At 42.5% G+C, this 21,418-nt stretch overlaps 1 protein-coding gene across 5 annotated transcripts in view; it reads right to left on the bottom strand.

Moving 5' to 3' along the window:
- AGO3 (argonaute RISC catalytic component 3) overlaps window positions 1-20,643 on the bottom strand; it is a 65,375-nt gene extending 44,732 nt beyond the window's left edge. For all 5 annotated transcript variants that reach the window (XR_012155648.1, XM_073317893.1, XM_073317894.1 and 2 more), the window contains exons 1-2: window positions 20,309-20,643; window positions 4,961-5,132 (exon numbers count right to left, since the gene is read on the bottom strand). Coding sequence is in view for 4 of the 5 variants with exons in the window: in XM_073317893.1 (XP_073173994.1) it covers window positions 4,961-5,132; window positions 20,309-20,327 (191 nt within the window). In the remaining variant the exon portion in view is untranslated. The remainder of the gene's footprint in view (window positions 1-4,960; window positions 5,133-20,308) is intronic.
- Between the last annotated feature and the right edge of the window lie 775 nt (window positions 20,644-21,418).

The raw sequence follows: 21,418 nt of genomic DNA on the forward strand, positions 1-21,418 counted from the left end.
GAGTTTGGCAAAGTTAAAAGCAACTGAAGATGGGTCTTATAAATGGAAAGTTAGACTATCTTAACTATAGATGTTGCTGCCAGCTTCACCTATAACACACGCAACCTGCACAAAGCACACAAATGAGTTTTCGGAAGGATGCAGTGTAATATTAAACTGTATGCTTGACATGCAGATTACATGGAATAATTTAATACCACATTCCTTGTTTCAAATTTGACTCTAAAATCTGAAATTAAGTCAGCAGTGACCAAGAAACAAGACTCATCTTTATCTATAGACTACAACTGCAGAATGGGATAGAATTTTATATTTATAATTCAATATTTTAGGATAGCCCTATTATAACAGATGAACAAACTCGGCTTGTGACGTATACCAAATTTATGTAACAGGAATCAGTACAGTTTGACCTTTCTGAACCAAGACAAAACCTAACTATATCCAGCTTATGGGTCTTTCAATTTCTACATAAAGAAAAAGTGAGCTATGGCTGATTCAAGATCATGCTGAATATCAGCTACAGCTTGATTATAGTTCACCCTTGGGTTCAGTTCAGAATGGCCCTGGCAAAAATGAAGACAAAAATCACAGCTGATATTAGATGAATTATTGTTCTAGAATAGCAGCAGACATAAAAGTTTTCCTATTTAACCACAAACCTAGAAAAGTAAGCAGACCACCAAGGGATTTAATTGACCCAGTCATGCTGTAAGTATTAGGAAAACAAAGCGCTACTGGTGTTTTGATGAGAGGGGGGAAGAGAAAGAGAAAGGACCTGAGACACACCAGGGAAGAATAATAGAATTGTAGGACTGGAAGACCATAATGTAAGAACATAAAAATGGCCATATTGGGTCAGACCAAAGATCCATCTAGCCCAGTATCCTGTCTTTTGACCGTGGCTAATACTAGGTGCTTCAGAGGGAATGAACAGAACAGGGAATCATCAAGTGATCCATCCCGTCGCCCATTCTCAGCTTCTGGCAAACAGAGGCTAGGGACACCATCCTTGCCCATCTTCGCTAACAGCCACTGATGGACCTATCCTCCATGAATTTATCTAGTTCTTTTTTGAACCCTGTTATAATCTTCGACTTCACAACATTCTCTGGCAAGGAGTTCCACAGGTTGACACTGTGTTGTGTGAAGAAATACTTCCTTTCGTTTGTTTGTTTTAAACCTGCTGCTTATTAAAGGGACCTCAATAGATCTTCTAGTCCTGTCCCCTGCACTCTAAGCACACAAAGTAGGACCCCTAGATCAGGGGTTCTCAAACTTCATTGCACTGTGACCCCCTTTTGCCAACAAAAATTACTACATAACCCCAGGAAAGGGGACCAAAGCCTGAGTCCCACCACCCTGGGCAGGTGGTGGGGGAGCTCAAGCCCCAGGCCTTCAGCGCAAGGCAGGGGGCCTGTAACTTGAGCCCTAATGCCCATGGCTGAAGCCCTTAGGCTTCAGCTTCAGCCCCAGGTGGTGGGACTCAGGCTTCAGCTTCAGCCCCGGGCCCCAGCAAGTCTAAGCCAGCCCCGGCGACCCCATTAAAATGGAGTTGCGACCCACTTTGGGGTCCTGACCCACAGTTTGAGAACCACTGATCTAGACCATCCAACAGGTGTTTGTCTAACCTGCTCTTAAAAATCTCTAACATCCCTAAGCAATTTATTCCAGTACTTAACTACCCTGACAGTTAAGAAGTTTTTCCTAATGTCCAACCTAAACTGCCCTTGCTGTAATTTAATCCCATTGCTTCTTGTCCTATCCTCAGAGGTTAATGAGAAAAAATTTTCTCCCTCCTCCTTGTAACAACCTTTTATTTACTTGAAAACTGCTATGTCATTCCCCCCACAACTCTCCTCCCATAGGTCTTCTCTTCTCCAGAAAAACAAACCCAGTTTTTTTTCAATCTTCCCTCATAGGTCATGTTTTCTAGACCTTTAACCATTTTTTGTTGCTTTTCTCTGGACTTTCTCCATGTCTTTCCCTGAAATATGGTACCACTGGACACAATACTCTAGTTGAGGCCTAATCAGCACAGAGTACAGCAGCAGAATTACTTCTTGTGTCTGGTTTACAACACTACTGCTCATACATCCCAGAATGATGTTTGCTTTTTTTGCAACACTGTTACACTGTTGACTCAAATTTAGCTTGTGATCCATTATGATTATTTACTTCAGACGATTTCTCCGGTTTGTCCAGAAGATTTTGAATTTTAATCCTATCCTCCAAAGCACTTGCAACCCCTCCCAGCTTGGTATTATTCACAAACTTTATAAGCGTACGCTCTATGCCATTAGTTAAATCAGTGGTTTCCAAACTTTAACAGCCCGCGAACCCCTTTCGCTAAATTGTGAAATCTCATGAACCCCCTCCTAAAAATGAATATTTCAAGGGATTTAAGTTTAAATTTCCTCTGCACTCCGTGGGGCTCCTGCTGCTGGACCCCGTTGACCGCCCCAGTCAACTGAGCTCCACTGAGCTTGGGCTGCAGGTCCCACTGACCGCCGGGGCTCAGGCTGCCAGCCCCAACTGCCCGGCCCCACTCTCCCTGGGGCTCAGGCTGCCAGCCCCAGGTGGAGGGCTGGGGTTTGGGCGGCTGGCTACTCCACTGATGGGGGCAGGGCTTGGGCTACCAGCCCCAACTGTCCGGCCCCGCTCTCCCTGGGGCTTAGGCTGCCAGATCCGTGTGGAGTGCTGGGGTTCAGGCGGCCGGCTCCCCCACTCATGGGGAAGGGCTCAAGCTGAACTGCCCTGCTCCTCTCTCCCTGGGGCTCAGGCTGTCTGTCCTGCAATCGGGTCCCACCTGTTGCCTCCAATGCCCAGGGTCCTCTGGCTGCCATTAGTGAAATTTTTCTGGCCAATGCGCTGTAACGTTCTGCGAACCCCCAGTTCGGGAACCACTGATCTAAATCACTGATGCAGATATTGGAGAACAGAACCCAGAACTGATCCCTGAGGTACCCCACTCATTATGCCCTTCCAGACTGACTGTGAACCACTGAAAACTACTCTCTGGAAACAGTCTTCCAGCCAATTTGGCACCCCACCTCATAGTAGCTCCATCTAGGCCAGTGTTTCTCAAATGCAAGCACCAAGTGATTCTTGTGCGACCATAGCTTCCTGGCCAGTGACTGAGGAAGGAGGGCAAAGAAGAGGCCCCTCTCCCAGGATCACCAGCAGGGGTTGTGCCGTGCCCCCTCTATAGCCACAAATACCAGAGGAGCAGGCAGCCAGTGTGAGTTCCCACCTTCCCAGGGGCGCTGGCTCTGGCCCCGCGCTCACCACCACCACTTCCCCATTGCCCCGGCCCCCACTGCCTCCTCTGGCCCTGGGCATGGGCCACGTGGTGAGAGGCTCCATCCTGAGCCACACGATTTTGGGCTCTGGCCACAGGATCCAGCCCCAGCCCCATGGTGGTGGATGCCAGCCGCATGCTCTGTGCCCTTGCCAGATGCTCTTGCTGCTGGTCTTTGGGCTCCAGCCATGTGGCAGCAGGTGCTGGCCACAGGCTCAAACTCCCATCCCCCCAGGCACTCCCTGCCTCCCCCAGTTCCCTATCCATCCCCCCAGACACCCACTGCCTCCCCCAGTTCCTCATCCCCTCTGGCCCCCAGCTGTCTTCCTCCCCACCCAGGGCTTAAATTTGTCCCCCACCTTGCCAGGGCTGAATAAGTCTGTTTCTCGAAAAAGTAATATTTGTATGTTTGTTAATATCATTTTTCATTGCCTCCCAGCTAGCTAGTCTGCTGCTGTGAAAAGTGATATTAAGAAACACAGAAATATCACTTGTCACAGAAACAGACTAGCTAGGAAGTCGAAAAAAAGTAAACGAAAAAGACAAGAACATGCAAAGCACATTATTTGTTTCTCTTCTGTTTAGGTCCAGTACAGAATAGACATTTTTATTATTGAGTCTGCAATATCCTACATAAATACATTACAATTATTTGGACATGTATATGTGCATATTTGTTTTTCCTAAAGGCAATTAAGTATTTTAGGAAAAATTGTCAGAGGAGCCACCAGCAAAAGTTGGTGACTGCACTCTGAGGCCACCAAAAAAATTTGTCGTGGGAATCCCTGATCTAGGTTGCATTTCCCTAGTTTGTTCATGACAAGGTCATGCGAGACAGTATCAAAAGCCTTACTAAAGTCAATATATACCACATCTACCACTTCTCCCTCTCCCGCCCCATCCACAAGGCTTGTTACCCTGTCAAAAAAAGCTATTAGGTTGATTTGACATGATTTGTTCTTGACAGATCCCTGCTGACTGTTACTTAACACCTTATCTTCTAGATGTCTGCAACTTGATTGTTTAATTATTTGCTCCATTATCTTTCCGGGTATTGAAGTTAAGCTGATTGGTCTGTAGTTCAGACTGAATTCTACTTAACTCAGCTACACTAAACTGGCTGAACAAGAGCAGAAATTTAGACATGAAAAAAGAAGCTGGCATCATAGCATTATAGTTTACTGTAAATCTCTAATACTGCATTTAAAATAAATTAGGCTTAAGATATGCATGTAGGAACTAATCTTTCATCCTTTACTCCTGGTTAATTGCGCACTGAGAAATGTGTGAGAAATCTTGCCTATTTCATTTAAAACTCAATGATTTCTGGAAAAAAATTACTATTTGCCTTTGATATTATTAGCCAGCACAATATATTCCAACTACTTTATTTACTTCGATTCTGCAAGATACCATATCATCCCAATACCACTGGGAGACATATAAATAACTCAGACAGACACATTTGGGAACAAATTCCTATTCGCTAAACTTGAGAGAGCATACAGTGGAAGATATCTTGATTAGAAGTCACTGACATCTCTTAAAATAAGATACTGTGAAATAACTTTATAGTTCTAATTACTTCGCTAGGATCTTATGTTGCTTAAAGATTTCAATATAGTTTAGATTAAATTACAACTTCTGTGACCGACTTACCTGTTCACCCTGCGAGGACACTTATCTGGTTTAATATCCACCTCATAGAGGTAGACATCAATCTTTGGGATTTCAACTTGGAAGCAGTTGGCCAGCAATTTAATAGGTTTGCCCATGGTGCCATAGCCGGGACGTCTGGGCACCATGAGAAGGGGCTGTGCCCCGACGGGTCCTGTAAAAGAAACAATACAGTTTAGAAACTGAACACAATGGTTAAACTATGTGGTGAAGTTACTACTTGGTGCTATTATAGCACAGTTAAAATGCATATGCTCTTTACATTTGTATATATACACTGGTAGAACAACAAAGGAAGTGATGCAATAATAACGGACAAGCAAACAGCCTTCTCAGGACCTTAAACATATCATCTCATACTTCGTGGGGAAGAGGTAAAGCGATTGTAAGAGAATAAAAATAAGAAATATAATGCAGGAAAAGGCCAAAGTTTAACGTAAGACAGCATCACAAGACCCAGACCAGTGAAAAATGGGCCATGCAACTGTCCCATCAGCTTCCTGGACAAAGCCAAAGGGTTTCAGGGAGCAGCATAGGTCTACCCTCAAGTAACATACAACATGGGATGGCACTCAAAAGCTCTCCTTCTGTTTAAGTCATCAGCTCTCAAAGTAGTGATAGCAAGCAGACCTAGCTCTCCTCTAACCTTCCCATGAAGAAAATGAAGTGAGGAACATTAACTTCTGTGATTGCTGTGACCAAAAGTGTGCATTTTCTTTTGACCGTTCATTATTGTGGAAAGTCCATTTTAGCCACTATTAAAATGGAAAATTTTAAAAGCTTGTTTACAGACCATCCTAATGGTAATGGACAGAGGTGCAACAGAAATCACAGGATGGTCTATACAGGCTAAGGCTCATGTACTTCCTTTGTTTACACAGTAAAATATGCAGGCACCAATGATATGAAGGGCATGATCCTGGCAGAGATTATCCATTTTCAGCCAGCAGAGCAGAATGAATAACAGTAAAAGCACCAGCTGCAAGATAGTTGCATTTGCCAGAACTCAGTGACCCAGAAGAGACGTGTAGCTGAAGAGTTTCAAGCAATGTCAGTGTGCTTTGTTACTAAACAAACAAATTAAATTACTTAAGCAGCTGTAGGTATTATTTTATAAAACCAACAAAAATCTGAAATAGGAGAAGAAAGGTGCTTTCTAAACCTGTACAAATGTATGTCACTGGCTAATTTATTTAGCATTCTAAGTTAATGCTTCTTTGGGTTCTTGAAGCATCTTAGTCTGAAAGATGGACACAGATAAGAGCCTCAGCACAGAAACTGGGATACATATGCCTTGCCCAGAACCAAGCACACAGCTAATATTAAGAACGGACAGTCTCCAAAAATTACGAAAATCTAGGAAATCTTTGCTTGCAGATTATTCTTTCCCGTCAAGAAACAGACTATAAACCCAATCTTATTTTGAGTTGCTTTGGAGTTTTTAAAATTACTCATCATACAAATGTCATGATTTGCAGCATTCAATTAAGTCAGTTAAAAACTCTCCCCCCTACTCCTACTCAGTGACGCAGATTGTACAGTTCCTGCCCACTTGCTTTTCTTACAAGAGTTAAAATGTCAAGTGCTGGGGGAAACTGTCTTATCTGCCATTTGATTAATCTCATATAATCTTCCAGGAATGGTCATTTCCCTTTACTTTGAGGGGAATTGTGTGCTGGGGAACAGAAAAGAACAAGAGTTACAAAACAGAGTTTGTATTGTAAAGGTATCTAGTTCTACACAGAAAGATATATCCAAAACCAAAAAAAAATCAGAAATCTCAACACAAGACTGAAAGTAAAAGCAAAAAACATCAAGCACCACATTAAATGTTCACACAAACTATGTTTTGGCAATTACTGCTCCCAATGCAGAGATTGGGTGGTTTACTTCTGCCTTCAGAGCTGGGCTCCAGGCCAGCAGCCACCACTTTCCAGCTGCCCAGCTCTGAAGGCAGCACCGCCACCAGAAGCAGTGCAGAAGTTAAGGTTAGCAGTACCCTAACACTCCCTACAATAACCTTGTGACCCCACCACCACACACACACACACCCCTACCTCCTTTTTGGGTCAGGATCCCTACAATTACAACACTGTGACATTTCATATTTAAAGAACTGAAATCATGAAATTTATGATTTTTAAAATCCTATGACCATGACATTGACCAAAGTGGACATGAATTTGGTAGGGCCCTACCAATAAGAAAGAGTAGCTCTGGAATTAACTGCTCTAGATTCATTTTAGCAACACAGACGTAAACAAGAGCAAAAGATATCTATTAGAAAACATCCAGGTCACACTATTCTATAAAAAAAATCTTCCATACAAATGACCCAATATCTTACAAAAATATGGTTACAAAGAGCATGCTTTCCATAGCTTATGGAAGGCTCACATACATATGAAGTACTACTGCAGCTGTCAGAATTAGAGTATAGTACCTTAAGGATTAGCTAATCTTGCGAAATCAAAATTAAATGTAAATGGTAAGAGCATTTACCAAAGCACAGCTACTGCACCTCGAATGGCCAACCTGAAGATGCAATTCCTTAACTACAGTCAAGCACTGAGAAAGAGAGGGCAAGGAGGCAGAAAGAGCAAGAAAATATGGTATGGGGGGTTTTCTTGCAACCACACTCTCTGGAAAGTGTTTTGTTAAACCAAATATTTGCGCCAAATACTCCTCCTCCTGCTGCTACCAAGCAATACATTATACTAACTTATGTGGCCACGGCTGAAGGAAATGATGGTACCCCATCCATTTACTTCTTTTGTTCAGGTTAGCAAAATCCTAATGCTCAGCTGCATGAGACGACAAAAAACTAGAAACAAATTAATAAGATTCAGCTACTCTTCATTAGGCAAGCTGCTGGCCTACACTTTAAAATCTGGAGTGCTGTAAATGGCACACCCAATCCAGAGCTGGTTATAAAAATAGTTTTCCAGCCTCAGCTCCCCTACAAAACAGTACTGAGCAGCAGAAGAAACAAATACCACTACTTTGCCAAATTCCTTCCCTAGATCCACTCATTCAGTTGCATCCCACATTGCACTTCAGAAAATTGTGCATGCCAACTATGTATTCTTCCTGAACAGCAGCATAGCATTACGTGACATTCTTTGGAATTGACACAAACTGAGGAATGAAGAATCACGACAGATAACGGATTATAAACACAGGTCTGCACAAGTACAAGCTTAATTTAGTGTAACAATTTTAAACAATTGTAGCCAAATTCCAATTGTGTTTACCTTCTTTTTGTGTTTGAGGCCTAGGTTGTCAGACAAGTCACTTAAAAAATATAACCTTACATGTGTATGCTGTCAGTTAATTCCCATCCACCACTGTCCCAATAAATTTACACATGCTGAGAATGGCTTGCTTTTAAAAATATTTGGACACTTGTTTGTGTATTATAAAATCTGTGTCACTGACTTATAACTTGTGACTCAAATCCCAGTAAAACAACAAGTGAACAAAGTGTTTGGATGATAGCTAACATTCCTATATCACATTAATGAGTCACTTACCCTCATGCCTTAGGATTTTGTAAGGCCAGTGGAAATAAATACGAGAACCAAAAGTATTAGAGTATACGAGTTACTTACTGCTACTACTATAAAGTAGGAGTATGATTTGCAGGGCTAGTTAATGTTAACTCTCCCTCACCAAAAATCGTAAACAAGTCAGTTGAGGTTTTTAAAAACCTCTTTCTAAAAATATTTCAGCACTGCCACAAGTACAAAGCAGAATTCACTCAAGGTCATATAACAAGAAAAAAAAACAAAAACTCCACAAGGGCAAAGCAGTCAATTGTTAAAAATCTTGTAAAAGAAATGAAAGAAAAACAGACTTTGGCGTATAAGCACTATTCCATTTTTCAGACACTGAAAAAATGCCTTATGCAATGTTTATACATTACATAACATGTACTTGAAAATCCCATTAAAAACTTAAGCCAAATGTGGCTAGCCTGGAGGAGGGAGCTGGGGGTGCACAGTGCTTGACAGGTGACAATATTCAGAAAAAAGAAAAGGAGTACTTGTGGCACCTTAAATTTGTTAGTCTCTAAGGTGCCACACGTACTCCTTTTCTTTTTGCGGATACAAACTAACACTTCTACTCTGAAACCTGTCAAATATTCAGAAAGACATCAGAGGACCAGACATTGGGAATCAATTGGTTCAAAGGAGAGGTTTTCGAAGTGTGAGGAACTGACTGGGCCCTCAGAAGGGCTGGGGTCAAGAGGAGGGTCTGTCTGTGTGCTCTCAGCTGCTGGCTCCCATGGGTACCAGATACACTTCCATCTCCCCCCACCTCATTTCTTAGAAAAAAGGGGTGTGGCATGGGACAGGAATCTCCAAAGAGGGGCTCAGAAAAAAAAAGTTGGGGAACCGCTGGAACAGAGAATAGTAAAACTTCAGGTTATGAGCGAAAGTTATGACTGTGACAGACTACTGGAAGGAGTTCTGTCTGCCCACTACCCCACACATACATGCGCACACGCACAGAATGACTTCCAAAGGAAGTAGATGAAACTATAAACATAAAAAGAATTAAGACCAGCAATATGAGAACTTGTTGCTTCTGAGCCCGTAGCCTGTAAGAGGCAATGGTTGAGGAAGTATAAACTCATTCTTTTTTATGTTCCCGTTGATTTAAATGTTTTGTTAAACAATAAATCACTTTTCAAATAAAGTTTTGTTTTCCTCTACTTTAGTGTCTCAAAATACATTTAAAATATTAACAAATTAAACCTCACAACACCCTGGCAAAGTAAATGATTACTGAAATACTCATTAAGAATTTTGGAATAATTCATTTTTTCTTAAAATTACTAAATAGTCATGACAAGCAACACAAATCTTGGCTAATAATCTTTCAAAACAAATATCAAATCAGCTCTTGGCAAGTCAAGTATACATTTATGTGAAAAGTTCAAGACCTACTGTGACTCACTACTGCCACATTTAGAAATAAGTAGATAATACATCTTGAGTTCACACTCCACCTGATATGGATGTATGCTGGTAATTCCCAGTAGTGTTTATGGGACTTGCCTGCGTAAGTCCAATGCACAGTGATGGGAAAATATGCTAATTTGTATTTGTCCAAGTTTGGTAAGTATTTAAGTGAGGTCACCCATTTCCAAGAGATACAGATAAAATTGGTCTTCAAAAGGTGAGTCACCAAAAAAAACCTTCAAAAATGAATTAAAACTGATAATACTAAATATTAATACCTTTTAAAATTATTCTTTTGTTACAGGACAATAGTTATACCAAAATTAATTTTTTCTGATTTTAAAGAGTTAAAAAAGTTGGACTAATGAATTAAAGACATGGCTTTTGGTTTGGATAAATAAAAACTAATTCCATCCAACTACAACTGAATTGGCATTTGTGGCTATACTAACATTACTCTAACCAAACTTGCAAACTATGGACATTTGTTACTGAAAGGGTAAGAAATTTTAGTTCTTATAGGACCTGATCCAAAGCCCATCCAAAGTCAATGGAATGACTCCCATTTGCTGTAATAGCTTGGGGATAAGGCCTGTATCCCCACAGATACTCTCCTAAAGGTTCACCAAGGAAAAATCACAAACATGATTGTGTAACAAATTATGTTTCCCCCATCAAGCAGCTGCTTTTCACTGAAACATAATTAAAACTGCACCTAACTCTTCTGCTGTGCTTTGGAGCAACAAACTGAAATCTATCAGGTAACCAAATGAAGAAATATCAGGAGTAAAAGCATGGGTGAGAATGGTACAGAAACAGCAGCCTAAAGGCATTTTTACTGAAAATACTTCTAGGGAAGACTGAAGAGTTTGGCACATAGGACAGAAATAACTACAGGCCAAATCTTATTTGATTAAATTTATACACTTCCAAGAGGCAAGATATTGGTTCCTACTAGGACTTTTCTTACCTGAATACGCACAAAGGGAGTGTAACAGCTGTTTTCCAGCAAGAGATTATCCATTTGCCACACGTTTCAAAATTATAAAATGAGAATAAAAAAAGTGTACAGCAAAAAAATTAAGAGGTTTGGTTTTTTTTAGTCTTCCTGTAAAGCACAGCCTTAAATCCCTGACTAGATAGTCAAACAGCTTTAAAGAGAAGACAGTGTTTTTAAAGAGGTAAAATATTATTCAACTGCAGCTCAATAATACAAGACAGATTTGTCCAGCCACACGCTCCTCAGACTGGGGCTTGTTCCATGCACACTGGAGAGAACTCTCCCAAGGGAAAAGATTCCCTTTCATGGGGCCCCTGGCCTCAGCTTGGGCTCAGAGGCCCAGTCTGTAGAACTCAAAGAAAATGCCATCACTACTGGAAAACATGACTTCATTCTAGGTTACAGAAAATTTAAAATAAAATGTGAAAGTGAAACAGGGAATAAAGGGTTAGAAGGTTATTTTCAGATTTCTAATTCCTTAGCAACGTTGGAAATCTTAAGCAATAAAACAAATTGTGTCTTGCCTCCTTCCCTGAAAGCCACCCTTCGGGATGACATTAGACTATTTCTAAAGTAGCACAATCCCTATTTCCTGAACACTCGTCAAAGTAAAGTTTGCTTTTATTTAAAAAGTATCTAGATAAAGCAGTGTTGGTTCAAGTTCTGGTCAGATAAATATATTGATGCTATTCTCATTGGTGCCGGATAGGCGTCTACAAGCTAGAGTGAACACTGCAGTGCACAAGTTTGTGTTATCACCAGCTAAATTTAGAATAGTAACTTGTAAAAACTAGGTTTTTAAAATAAAAAGTATGAGAAACTCTTAAAGACAAGCCGTTTACCTTTACTTCATAAAGTTTTGTATCTGTAAAAAGAACAGGAGTACTTGTGGCACCTTAGAGACTAACAAATTTATTAAGAGCATAAGCTGTCATGGGCTACAGCCCACTTCATCGCACGCATAGAATGGAACATACAGTAAGATAGATATATATCTATATATATATATATAGATATAGATATATATACACACACACACTAATAAGTTGGAAGTTACCATACAAACCATAAGCTGTAGCCCACGAAAGCTTATGCTCTAATACATTTCAGTATGCATCCGATGAAGTGAGCTGTAGCTCACGAAAGCTCATGCTCAAATAAATTGGTTAGTCTCTAAGGTGTCACAAGTACTCCTTTTCTTTTTTCTAATACATTTGTTATCTTACTATATGTTCCATTCTATGCAGACGATGAAGTGGGCTGTAGCCCACGAAAGCTTATGCTCTTATAAATTTGTTAGTCTCTAAGGGGCCACAAGTCCTCCTGTTCTTTTTGTAGATACAGACTAACACGGCTGCTACTCTGAAACCTTTTGTATCTGTCTACACTATGAGGAAATAGTCTATATGGCAAGCCCATACATAACACAACACAGCCAATTTATTCTTGAAGCGTTTTCCACCCACTAACTGCAAAAAAGTAAACTGAAGTAATCTCTCTTCAAGTTTTGTGAACTATATTACATTTTGCACTTAACAGAAATTTTCACTAACAACTTGCATATACTTTAACTACCCACTAATTTGAAGAAAAATATTTAGTTCTCGATTTATTCCCTTGCATTTACCAAGTCTCAAATTCACTGTTTTCAAAACTGACAAGTTCCCCAATAAAACCAGTTCAAGTTAACTTTGATAATAGCAAGGATTCAAACTGAATTTACTTTGCCCACTTAACCACTATTTATGAGTCAAATATAAGTAGCTTGCAATTAATTGCCCCTTATCCCTACTAAACCTAACTTGTTCCACTTTAGTGACTAAAGGTCCTGTATTAGAAGAGTGATCTAGACACTTAGATAATCTCTTAATGTAGTAACATGGTGACAATGTAACTATCAGAGAGCCTGTCACTAGCTGAGAAAAAATTCAAATAAAGAGACTTAAAAGTTAAACTGAACATTATGCCAGAAATTCCATTTGATAAACTGGGTCTGAACTCAAACCTTCGAAAACGTCATTGGAGTCTTATTTTTTTTTTAAGTATATTAAATGTCTTGATTTACTCACACTTCGCAACAGGCTTTGCACATGAATGAAACAAATGAAGCAGCAAATGAATGACTAGTTCCTCCTGGTTTCAGAAAAATGCTTCATAGCACACAGAGTAAGAGCTGAAGAACTACCACTCAACAATTTCTCTAAAACAAAACTAAGTGAGTGAGTCAATATATAACTTTTCCTTTCCTAAAGTAAAAGGTGAATTCTGTGCATCGTAATTCAATCATAGGGTCTATTCCAGCTCAGTGTGGAAATTGTCCAAGAGAAAATAAACTATTGATACATTCCTGACAACCTAACAATTCACCACTGTGTTCTGGCATTTTGAACTCCACATTTCGAGATAAATCTTAGATCTACTACTTGAATACTCAGACCATCCAATGACATATGCTAAAACACTGAAAGCTGTCCAAATAGCATTAACGCAGGTCAGTTAATCAGGTCAAATTCAAAGAAGAATTAATTAATAAAGCTGAAGTACTTTTTATTTTTTTACACAAGATTCTAGCACAATTTTTTTCAACTAGGACTAAATCTTTCTAGACAAATTAGGTTATAATTTTCTAATTGGCAGTCTGCTGCAGAAAATCAAGCAATTGATCTATGATCATGGATATATGGAACCCTATTGGACTTTGCCATGTTAGCAAATTGCAAAGTTTTCTCAAAGGTGATCAAATTATATTGCTTTTTTAAAAATAATTGTAATATCTAATCTATCCACCATAAAATGCGCAATAACCTGTGCATTAAATTTTAATTTGATTGTAACACTAGGCTATATTATATTATCACTGATTCCTTAAGCTATAACTTTCAACGTTACTGAATTATTAGAACTTGATATTTTAAAAAAATCTGATTTGAATTTAAAGTAATTGTGAGCACAGTTCACAGAAAACTGTTGCATTCAGCACAATATGTGAAACACTTGGAACTAACCATCTAATGGTGACCATGCAGGTGATCCTTAGGTGATAAATGCTTTCCCACAGACTAAAGCTTCACTGCAAAAAAAGGGTCTGTTGATCTTGAGATAGCTAACTCATAAAATCTGGGGAGCGAGGGGGGCCTCTGTAGTTTTTAACTGGATGTAGCTAGTCAAGGTAACCCCACGTGGGGGTATAGTATTGACCTTGACTAACTACACCCAAGTAAAAACTACCTGAATGGCTACCCTGAAGAAGACAGCCACAGTTTAGTCTAGCTCCCAGATAACATTACCCAGAGAACAGTAAATGGTAGTTCCTTAAATGGTAGTCACGCAGAGTTTAAGAAGTGATTAGCAAAAGCACAACCCACCCAATGAATAGCGTTCTCTGCAGGATCTTAAATCATCATCTTAAATTCACTCAGAAGCTAATGCTGGTGGAGAATTCATCTCTCACTGCAAATATATTACATGAGTTCTTGGCTATCTGCACTGATTGGCCTCCAGGGTTTCAGGTAAAGTTTAAGATACTAATTTTGACCTATAAAGCACTACATGGCTATGGACTTACCTACTGGAGATACCACATCTCTCCCCCTGCCACACTGCTAGAACTTCACTGGGTAAGAGAGAAAAATATTGGCAGAGGCCCCTCAACTTTGGAACTCACTCTTTCCACTCTCCTTGGCAAGAAAACAGGTAGAGTTTCCTGACATTCCACACAGGCTGCAAAGCTAATCTTTATACTAGAGCTTTTGGAAATTAGAGTGCCATCTAAGGGGGTGAACTGGGAAGAGGTGAAGTAATTCTTTCAGCTCTGTTATTCATGAGTGTGAGTATATTGTGCTAGATTTCTCTGTGTTACTTGTGTTTTTATACAAAATATTAAGGGCACCCAGAGTCTTATGTCCTTGCTCTTATCAATCCAAATAATAAATAAAAATAAGTAGTTGGGATTTACTCCAGAGATAACCTACTTGCCACCCACCCCACAACTAAAGTGAAGAGTTTTTAAACCAAGATTAAATATGGCCTTTTATTTTTGTAAAAATCATATCACTTCTGATTCAGACAGCTCCAGTCTCAACACTCCAACAGATGAAAGCTCCATTGTAACTCTCATAGTAACAAAGTGCCCTTGAATAAAGTTTAACTTTTAAGAAAGTGTGTTCCCCCTCTTCCCCAAGATATAGCTTGTCTTTTATTGTGGTCCTAACATGTTACTGGTCATTAATACAGGAAGTGTGAGGAAGAGAAAAATCAAATTCTTGTGTAATTTAAATGACATTTTAAACTTGCTATACAAAATTTTCTGAAACAGTAAGATTTTAGAGATGTATTTTTACTGTTTAATTTTTAGTAATATTGATATTTTAATTAATGTTTTTCCACCACAGTAGGGCCAAACAATTTTTGATCCTTTTAATCAAATTAAGTCCACAACTTTCTTTTAAGTCGGCAAAACACTGTTTTTGAAATCATATAAATCAGAGGTTGACAACATTTTTCTTTCTGAGCCTACCCCCAACATGCTATAAAAACTCCACGGCCCACCTATGCCACAGTAACTGGTTTTCACAGAATATCAGGGTTGGAAGGGACCTCAGGAGATCATCTAGTCCAACCCCCTGCTCAAAGCAGGACCAATCCCCAACTATATATATAAATATATATATCTGCATATAAAAGCCAGGGCCGGCATTAGTGGGTAGCAAGCAGGCAACTGCCTGGGGCATGCCACAGGGGCCCCCATGAAGCTACATTACTCAGCCTTCAGCCCCAGGTGGCCGGGATCAAAGACCTGAGCTTCAGCTTTCTGCCCTGGGCCCCAGCGCATCTAATGCTGGCCCTGCTTGGAGGCCCCCCTGAAACCTGCTCGAGGCCCCCTAGGGGGCCCGGACCCCTGGATATGAACCACTGACATAAATGATTAGCTAGCTGATTTACTCATTTATACCCGAGTCCCTACAATAAGCTCCACGACAACAGCATTTTAACATATTTAACTTGGAAGGTCACAAGTGCCTCACCATCACCCAGAAATGTGTTAAATTTAACATTAATCTACTACTTACAAGCAACAGCTTGGTGCCACATCTTTCAGCTTTTCTAATCTGGATCTCATATTCCTATTCCCCAGTTCACTTGGTTCTTCTGTCATGTGCATTCCAGTACACCTACCTCAAAGTTTTCATCTATTTTAGTTATTTTATAACCGTGATGTTCTAGTTGGATTATGAGCATTTACCTTAATGTTGCACTTTGCTACAAGCAAATATACTGTAGCCTTGTAACAGATAACGGGATAGGTAAACAAAGTTTACATTAAAGTGTTATTACAAAGTTTGTATTGATCTTAAGGTAAATGATATAAATCAAGACATTTACATAGCACAACCTCTTCTGAAAACAACATGAGGTGAAACAAGACTCAAATTATTTTGGATATTGGTATAGTTTAAGGAGTTGATATTCAAACTCTTGTACAAAATGGGTATTTTTTATTTCCTCTTTTACCAAAACTAAATCTTATTATGAAGAAATAGGAACTACATCATAAGAACATACAAGAGGCCATACTGGGTCACACCAATGGTCCATCTAGCCCAGTATTCTGTCTCCCAACAGTGGCCAATGCCAGGTTCTTCAGAGGGAATGAACAGAAGAGGCAATCACTGTCCACTCCCAACTTCTGGCAAACAGGGCCTAGGGATACTCAGAGCATGGTGTTGCATCCCCTTGCCATCCTGGCTAATAGCCATGGATGGACCCATTCTCCATATCCTCATGATATAATGTACTCAGCATGGGAGGGTAAGGGTAGTCAGCAAAACTGGCTAGGAGTTTTTTTTTAAATATGTTCAGATTGCTGAAATTCAGGATTAATAATATGCCACCAGATCAATACAATCCATGGCCACCTAAAATGGCTCTAGATCAGTCGTATCCCTTACTAAACAGGGCTACAATTAATATAATCCAGACTAATTTTTCCAGGACCAAATCCACCATGAATTTAACTCCTTGCATCAGCCACAAATGTAAGTGTCTGTACAGCAAAAGAGATGAAGATGCTTCTTCACATAGGAGAGTTCAAACCCATTTTCATGTTTTCCAGTTGTGGGTGCCTTTTAGAAGTAAAAGAATTACAATCCTAACAAATTCCTGAAGCTCCATTTGTTATCCAGCTACCTGATATGTGCTGAATAAGTACAGCCTAAGACAAAACATTCCTCTTGGCTTTCCCTGCCAGTGCTCATGCAGGGAACCACTTGGAGGTAATATCCTTTAATACACTGAAAACTAAATTTCCATTGCCAAGAGTCTCAGACAGCAGTGAGTGTCATATCCTATATCTACATACTACTAAATTACAAAAGCTAGCTTTTAAGTGGGGGCAGCAAAGACTTTTGATCAGACTGCTAATTTAACCCAAATCCACCCTGCAGTAATGGACAGTATTTTTGCTCTGGACTCGTGCCTGCAATGCTACACAATGACTGGAGAAGTGTATTGTCTGCCGCTGGACATGGTGTGAGGAACGCCGGAAACTGGGAGTCCTGGTGCCTCAGATGAAGAACACGGACCACACAATCATCACTCTGTGAGTCAGAATCCTGCTGGAGAGGACCCTGAAGGATGCCATCCGCTGCCAGTATGTGGAAAACCTGAAGCAGAAGCCGGCCCAGGACAAGGCATTCGGGATGACGTGCAAGTGGGACACTAGCAACCACTTCCTCCCAGGGGCAGCTTCACTGGATTTGCTGACTGGAGGTTCATCTACAGGGCCTGGCTCAACTGCGTTCCACTGAATGGAGCCGTCCGCCACGGGAATCAGGACAAGTGATGTAGGAAGTGCAGCAATGCCAACAAGACACTACCCTAAGTCCTGTTTAGCTGCAAGCCCCATTCCAGAGCCTGGCAGCTGGGACACAACGCCATCCAAAATTGCCCAGTCAGAGCTACCAGCAGTGAAGGTTGCCGTGAACTCCACCATCCCCGGAACTGACAGACAACTGCAACAAGACAGTGTCATCATCATCAAGGAGCAGAAGAAGGTCATCATGGTGGACATCACAGTGCCCTTTGAGAACAGGACCCTAGCCTTCTGTGATGTCCGAGCTCGAAAGCTGGAGAAATACGTCCCTCTGGCCGATACCGTGAGAGCTAAGGGTTACTAGGTTCAGACACACATGCTGATCACTGGAGCCCTGGCCAATGGGCCCAAGTAAGGAGCAAGTGTTGTGGGAATGCAGAATCTGTCAACAGCTCGGCTGATGTGGCAACTCACGACGTAGGACGCCATCAGATGGTTGAGGGACATCTACATCGAACACATCACCGGACATTGGCAATACCAGGAGGAATGAGCTGGAGTGCCAATGAGAAGCGCAGTAAGGAAAGTAACTGAAATACTTCCCCGATGGATTGTATTTGCTATATGGACAAGCTACCCTAATTCTCAACTACTGAGGGACAATCTTCACTCATTTATATATTTTGCTTTCCACAACCAACTCTCTGTATAACTTTTCATGGGTGATATAAATACTTGGATGCTAATATCAAAACTGTATTCTTAAATTTATTCACCTAAACTTGGGTTACTGCTGATTATGTACTATATGTACCATATGACTTTTAAAAGCAAATTTTGTATTTGTGGATAATCCAAGCACTATATCCAGATGTACAGACACTCTTTTCTCAACCTGTGTATTATATAATTTTAACGTAAGCTTTAATAAAAATTTTAAATCTGTTCTTATCAAAAATACACATTAACAACATGGAGGGAGCCAAAGACTATATGAAATACATGGTGCATAAATGCTGAGTAACTATATACTAGTTATTTGTAATAAGATCACACACTAAAATGAAAACATTAAATACTTTTTATGGTGAGCATGGTTACACAATGAACAGACCAGGCTACAATTAGACAAAGTTTTAAAAAAGGTTCTAAAGTCCATCAGTTACACAACTGTTAATAATGTGTCTCACTTGTTTTATATAATAGATGTTAGCAAGTGCTCACTTTATCAATGACGGAGCCAAGGTAATATTTTATTGCATCAACAGAAGTTGGTAAGAGAGACAAGCTTTTAAGCTACACAGAGCCCATGCTCAATGATTATCAATTTCATGGGACAGCTTCAATTTTCATGGCAACAACATCTCAAAGGACTCGTCACATGCCAGTTTGCGTAATATAGCAAACACTATTTGGACTGGAAAATTTCAGTTATGAGATATTCCATTCTTTTTACCATGTGTAGACAGCTCTAAGGAAGAAAATATTATATTCTGCTATACTTCCTATGATTAAGTTTCTATCAGTAGTACCTGCCCAATTATTTTAGTTTTGAAACTAGCCATCACTAAACAGAAATAATGTCAGACAAAACTTGTCCTGTTCAAATTCACACATATTAAGATTAATAAGCAAATAAACGGGAAATCAGACAATTTCTTAACCAACATACACAACATTGTATAAGCAAAACTTTGCAAAATTCCTCTCACCCAGAATGCATATTAAGCTGTTTCAGTAAAATATCTTTTCCCCAACCCAAAAATCATCATGATAGAGGGCAAATTAATTCTGAGCCCAGACTGGTAAATTTGGCAGGGCTGCTGTAAGACCAGCTTCTTTTTAACTGAATAAGGGTTTATCAGGCAGGACTGGTAAAAAGCAAAGGCCACTGATATCCCATAAGAGAGGGGTCCTTACTCCCCCAAGAACTTCAGCAAGTGTTTGACAGGCAGGTTCATGATATTACTGTCTCACACCCCCTCAGTTCTCAGTGGCTGCCTGAAACAACTCCTGGAAACCGCCCACAACAATGGGGCTGGTTACCAAGGCGAAGCCACTCCTGGGGGGTCAGAGCAGAGCAATCTAGCTTTAGATCGACTCTTGAGCCGGGCCCCACTTTGGCCTGTACTTCAGGGGGGGCTTCAGTGGGTCCCCAGCTCGGTGAGACACACTCCGGGGTAATTTCACAAGGCATCAGCCAGGCAGCCCTTTCCTCACCCCGACCCCCGCACCGACCCCGTGTACCCCTAATGCTCCCCGCACCCAGCCAACCCCCTCGAGCTGGGTCCCTGCCTTGCATTCACGCCAGCCCCCCCCCCCCCCGCATAGCCCCTGATACCCCCCCGAAACCCCCCAGCAGCGCCTCCTCCACCCCAGACTCACCCCCGCCCCCGAGACCGCCTCAGCCGGGCCCCCAAGTTCCCACCCTGGGCAGCGCCCGCGGCCCCCCACCGAACCCGCCCCACCCCAGCCACCAGGGCTCGGCTCGGCCCGGCCCCCCGCCTCGCCCCCGCCTCAGGGGCTCCCACCACGGCGCCCCGGCCCCCCACCTGCGCTGCCGATTTCCATTCATGGAGCTGGGGGCGGCCGTTCTCAGGCTGCGGGCTCAGGGTCCTGCCTCTCCCCGCAGGGCCGGAGGGTCCCGCCTCTCCCCCGCGGCGGCGCCGGGTCCGGCCGGCCGGCCCGGGGAGCGGGGCTGTGAGGCAGACGGCAGCGGGGCGGCCTCCCTCCCCTCAGCCGGTGCCGGCCGATCGCTCGCAGGCGGCGCGCGCTGGGAGCGGGAGCTCAAGGAGCGGAAGTTGCGTGGCCGCCAGCAGCCCCGGCTCGCGCCCTGCGCTCGCTCCGTGTGCCTCGGCCCTACCGCGCGCCGGAAGCTCCACCCTCCCCCGCCCGCCGGTCGCGCTCACTTCCGGGGAACCGCTTCCGGCGCCGCCCCCTCCCCTCGGCTCTTCATCCGTGACGCGACGAAAGGGTGTGCCCGGAAGTGGTAAAAACGGAGGTGGGAGGGGGGGATGACGCAAAGCGGGGAGGGGATCTGGGGTGGCGGTGGTCGGCGCTTCCGCTGGCGGGCGGAGGCCAGTGTAGGGGGATAGCCCGGGGCCTCGGACGCCTGGGTTCCGTGAATGGTGTCCGCGGCTCTGGCCAGTCGGACGCCTGGGTTCCGTTCCTGGCTTGGGGCAGGCGTCCGGCTGCCTGGGCTCAGGTCTTGGCACTGGCTCGGTCACTCCGCCTGCAGAGCTGTCGTGGGGGGGGGTCCCGTGGGGTCAGAGCTGTCGTGGGGGGGGGGTCCCGTGGGGTCAGAGCTGTCGTGGGGGGGGGTCCCGTGGGGTCAGAGCTGTCGTGGGGGGGGGGCCCGTGGGGTCAGAGAGGCACCAGCAGGGTGACTAAGGGGGGCGGGGGAGTCGCTGTCACTGCGGGGGGGGGGGGGGGTTCCTAAGCACTTTTAAAACCAGCTCAGTTAAAGTCAGAGGTTTGCTTTGCGGCCCTGAGTCATTTCCCGTTTGTTGTCCCCCCCTTCCATGGAGGGGTCCTCACAGGGCTTTTTACCTCTGAGGCCAGGAAACCCGCTCCGCGCGGTGGTCCAAATGCCTGCCCCCGCTTTCGCCTGCTCTAGGGGGCTAGTGCGACAAAGCGGGGGGCTCTCTTCGGTCTGTGCCGTT

Source organism: Lepidochelys kempii, chromosome 19, assembly GCF_965140265.1.
Source record: "Lepidochelys kempii isolate rLepKem1 chromosome 19, rLepKem1.hap2, whole genome shotgun sequence".
Classification (NCBI taxonomy): Eukaryota; Metazoa; Chordata; order Testudines; family Cheloniidae; genus Lepidochelys; species Lepidochelys kempii.